This window comes from Plasmodium gonderi (assembly GCF_002157705.1).
Source record: "Plasmodium gonderi DNA, contig: Pgo-contig_2, whole genome shotgun sequence".
In the NCBI taxonomy this organism is placed as follows: domain Eukaryota; phylum Apicomplexa; class Aconoidasida; order Haemosporida; family Plasmodiidae; genus Plasmodium; species Plasmodium gonderi.
Window position 1 is genome coordinate 18,764 of NW_021628941.1, and position 5,872 is coordinate 24,635.

General features: G+C 18.4%; 1 protein-coding gene across 1 annotated transcript; it reads left to right on the top strand.

The window, feature by feature from the left end:
• Positions 1-2,993: 2,993 nt before the first annotated feature.
• PGO_000025 (variable surface protein) lies at positions 2,994-4,310 on the top strand (the record flags this gene model as incomplete). Its single annotated transcript, XM_028690693.1, has 3 exons — positions 2,994-3,026; positions 3,162-4,027; positions 4,190-4,310. The coding sequence occupies 3 exons, from the start codon at positions 2,994-2,996 to the stop codon at positions 4,308-4,310; spliced, it is 1,020 nt and encodes a 339-aa protein (XP_028546494.1).
• Between the last annotated feature and the right edge of the window lie 1,562 nt (positions 4,311-5,872).

Sequence of the window (5,872 nt, forward strand, 5' to 3'; positions counted from 1 at the left end):
AAATATATATATATTATAATGTGTAATCATTATATATAAAATAGATATTATGATTCCAACTCTATGATCTAAAACAAAAAAACTTAAAGATATAAAATAAATCCTAAAATTAAAAAGTCTTAAAGTTATATATATAATGCTAAACCCTAAAAATCTATATATCAATCGATCAATTTAAATCCATGTAATCTATTCGCTTTTACCTACAATTATGCATTTAAAAATATGAGGGTAATATATCAAACAAATGATTAGAAGAACACTGAATTATATATATAAATGTATTATATATTATTTAAAATCTTTGACGTATTTAGAACACTATTTTATATTTAATTTATTACAATTACCTTGTTAATATTTCTATCAACAAATAAAATACAGCCAGAATTATAAGGAATATTTATGTACAAATAGAATTTATCCAAAATTCTAAAAATTCATATTAACACTCTATATATATAAGGATAAATCAAATTGAATCTTTTTAATAAATATTAATAATATAATGCACATACATATTATGTCTTATATACAATTATATATATATTAAATTCAAAGGGATCTCATATTAAAGAATATTTAGTTTTTTATTTACTGAACTGTATTAAGCAATTTCCCTATACATATTGAGAATTTTTCTTACGTTTACACCGATAATTCTGTATATAAATATATTTAGGGCACATACTTGTTTCATACTATTATATTTAATTTATATGTATTATGATATATTATAATAAAACATATATAATAAAAGTTATTATTTATAATTAGGTATTCAGTTTAGCTTTTTTAATGCTCCGTATAATAATAAAAATATATACAAAAAGAGATGGAGAAATATAGTGGGAATAAAAATATATTAATATTTTAAAGAAAAATAAATGACAAATATATATATATATATATATAATGTATTCACCTAGATTATTCTTATAGATAGAATATAAGTATCGCAAAATATAATTTTATGAATGAATTATATATATTTATTTGTTAGAAAATGTATCTTTTAATAAAAATTTTATAGAATAAAAAAATAGCATATTTATTTTCATCTTTTAATATATATTGCATTAATTCTATATTAATAGGCATATATATTAATATAATACTGTATACTATTTTCATTCAATTTGTTGCGTATTAATTATGGAAAATCAATAGTATGTATCAAATATACGTGTAAAATATGTATTATATAGTGTTATATGTAGATAAAAAGGAATACATACTTTATATATATATTAATTTGCAACATATAATTAATATTATACAATAATACCATAATCACGAAACATTGTCAATACTGTTATACTAATATACTAATGATGTTTTTATATAATATTTAAAAAAATAATTATCTAATATTTTATTATTTTTGGAAAAGGCACATTTATTTAATAATATCTAAATGAAAATTTAATGCTTATGTTACTTATATAATAAATAATATAGCACTTATATGGTAATACAATAAAAACAATGATAACTATATTTATGTATACACACAGGAAAATATATTATTTCTTGATATTTGAGCTTTACTTATTTACTACATTGCATATATATATCTTTTTTAAATATTTATAATAAATAAATGATTTTTATAAAAATATTATTCATATAAAAATTAAGTAAAATTTACGTCAAATTATTATAGCTTCCTTTACAGAATATTTAATTGGAGTATAAATAATATAAGACATTTTGGATTATTAATAAATAATTAAAGCAAAATAGTAATAATATCAGACTGAAAATAATATTGTGAAAATTATATGCGAAAATAGTTATAAAAACATTAATACATATATTATATTATATTTTTTTTTTTTTTTGCTTATATAGAGGAATAACTATCGTTTCATTTACAAAATTTCGCGAAAAAAATAATTTGTTTGGCTTATTGGGCATAAATTATTTTTGAGCTTAATAAAATGAAGAAAAAATTAAAATAAAAAATATAATAATATATTATGGAATAATTTTACCTTGAATAAATATATATAAAAAAAAAATAAATAAATAAATACACTATATCAAACATCTAGGAGTTATTGTATATAAGTAAATTTTTTTATTAAACATTATATTATATAATGAAAAAAACATTAATTCATTATAAAATAATATATGGGTATGATATATATTATAAAATTATATGCTTTTATTATTTTTCATATTCATACATAATGTAACATTTATATGAATAAAATATTATATAATTTAAATCACATTTATATGTAAATATATGTATTCTGAACTTAAATAATTGTTTACACTGTACCATATACTAATATTTATATATATATAAATTGTAAACTGTTATGAAATAGTATTACTTTAATTTAATATAATTCGCATAAAATAAGATATATTACATTCTTGTGTTACTAATATTATTTATAAAAATATAATCTAAGTCCTAATAACTTGCTAATAATTAACAAAATTAAAATATTTAAAACAAAAATAAGCAAATAAAATATGTGCAGAAGCATGGCTTATTAAACTTGTCTTTTGAACTAATGTACTTTATAGATATAGGAGAGCATATATTTTTACAATGTAATTAAAAACATAAAATAAATAATTTATTATAAAATTATTTACTATATTATATATAGGATTTATATTATAATATGAATTAGAAACATTATAAAAGTTGTTCTATATATAATGTAATTACGTATATAGTGTTCTTTTATATTTTATTATATATTTCGAATTATATGAATATATTTTATTATATTATAATATGTTTTTTAGATAACATTTTCTTGCCTAGAAAGAATAATACTCTGTTTTAAATGTAAAATGAATTTAATAAAAGTGTGAATTTCATGTTACATATGTAGAATTAAATAACATCATGTATGTTATTATATGTGATATGAAAATTAGATTTTCCTTGATATTTTTAGCAAATAAAAATTTGTTATAAGAAGTGTAGAACATTTTTTTTTTCTTTAGAAATTACAAAGAATATGACGAGTGACACTATATCAGAGGATGAAGACGTATGATTTAAATGTTTAATAAAATTAGGATTTATATATATTATTCTAATATATCATATTTAATTAAGAATTAATGTCACATTTTATTCTTAAAATTTTTATAATTTTTCTCTATTTTATGACGTTTATTTTTAGTTCAGTTTTAGTGGTATGTTCCACACATGCACAAATGGTTTCAACTGGGATATAAACTCACAAAGATCTAATGACGATGAAAAATTTACAGGACTTTGTAACAATTTTTATTATGCTGTAAATGATGCTAAAACTCTGGATTATAATTTTATTAAATATTGCAAAGTTCTTGGTATATATTTAAAGCATATAGAAAATAATAAGTCCAGTTTAAATAAAGTATCATGTTGTAAATTATTTTATTATAGACTGAAAAATGATATAATGGATAAAATTTCATTAATAAAATGTAGTAAAGTTAAAGACTGCTATCAGAAAATGATCGATCAAAATACAATTTATTCTGGAACAGACATATCTGATATATGTATAAAATATTCTGAACATATTGAACAAGATACATTTAAAGTATTGGCATATATGTTTGACATATATACATACATCGATCTTTTTAATAATCGCCATATGAGCAACACTGGAAAAGTGAGAGAATTCAAAAGTAAAATTAATGACTTAGTAAATTATCATTATAAAAATAAAATCCGACTTAAGGCTGAACTCCAAAAAATTATAGAAATATGTCAAAGATATATAACTTCTTGGACGTCTTTTCCAAAAGTTCATGACGCAGGGGTTCTAAAAGAAGATAATTGGATAAGCGAAATAACAAGGAAAATAGAAATATTAGGTAATGAAACATTGAAAGAGGAAAGGGCAGAAGATGTAAGAATTACAGGAAATTTGCAAATGCAAACATTAGATGAACAAATTTCAATGAGCCATGTGATAGATGATATATCAAACACAGGAATAAGTATTGGAACTATTTATATATCTTTTTCTATATTAATAATTACGTTTATTTTGTATAAAGTTAAAAACAAAATAAATATAACAAATTTATGTTGTATTATAATTTATCATAGAAATATTTTTAAAATATACATATAATATAAATAAACAATAAATAAAGATATTATTTTATTTTTTATTCAGTATACTCCTCATTTTTCGTTTTTAAAACCAAGGGTAAGGAAATTAAGGAGGGTGTTGAAAAAAAATAAAAAGAAAAACCTTGGTCTTATGGACACATTTGATTTTGAATACAAAAATTCTTTAGATGATATGTATAAAATAGCATATAGTTAAATTAGCAAAAACCAATAAATAAGTAATATTCGTTAATGGATCCAATTTATTTTATATTAATAAACAAAATATAACATTTGAATTTGTTGTAAAAAATTAATATAATTATATTAATATGATATTATATTGAATAGATAATAAAGAATGTCTATAATACCTAGTTAAATGTCATAATATATGAAAATTCAATTTTGAATTATTAATACAAAAGGAAGAATAAACATAAATATAATATAAAAATAGAATAAATTAAATACATATATAACATATCCTTATTTACTAAAATTATGGTACACTATAATAATTGATTTACAGATACATGCATTGTGTTTTCAACTCACACTAAATCTCACAGAACAAAATATTATCTGTTAGAGGAAAATTATACTATAATATTCGAATATCATTTTTCTGATTGTAAATACATATATATAATAATTTATTTGTTTGAAATAATATTGAAAATATTATCATTGTTATACTTTCTTTTTGGCGAAATCATATATGTGCAACTCATGAAAGTATTGTGTTGATATTTTATATTTTTTTCGAACTAATATAATATAAACAAAAAAAAAGGGTAAAAGAAATGAAATAAACAATATAATTAGCGCAATAATATTTTGCGAAACATATGTACTTGCTAACAATGTATATCTATAAAAATTAGGATATATTTAGTGTATGTAAATATGTAGAATGATTACAAATTAAAATATATATGCATAATTATAATGGAGTCCAAAATAAAAAATACGATTCATAATTATTATATATTATTGTAAAAATTTTTTATTAATTATCTAAATTAGTTATATATATATTTATTCCATTGATAATCATTAAATACTATTTTTTAATTAGAGTATAGCTCTCCAAGGCCTTTCAGCAAATAATTGAAAAAATGCAAAAATAATTTGTCCAAAAAAATGGGTATTATTTTTGCAAGTTAACAATAATTTTCATATTAATTAAGGAAAATATAAAGGATAGTAAAAAAATAAGATATTATTTAGTTTTATAATAATAAAGTAAAATTTTTAATTTTTTTTACATGTTGTACAAAAATAAACCTATGCAATTATATATTATATTTTTTGAATTTTCACTGTATTGTACATTTTAAAATAGTATTTTTTTGTTAATTATATTATATAGTACCCTGGTGTTTATTTAAAAATTATATATATCATGGAATCATATATTCTTTTTATATTATATTAAAATATCATACCTTGAATGCTTTATAAAATATATATCTACCATATACTATATGTTTTTTTATATACTATTTATATATTATAATGATTAACGATCATACTTAGTTATAATTCCATATTTAACAAAATCAAAAATATAATAATATATATGAAAATGAAATAATAAAGTATGAAATCATATTTTTCAACGTTAGAATATAATTTAAATACAATTTAGCATTTATGCAAAACATTAAATATGATAAATACATGAGTTACGAATTATACATTAATATAATGTATTAAAATTATTCCAACGTTGAAATATAATTCTACTTTTATAATTATGTTTTCATTACAAAC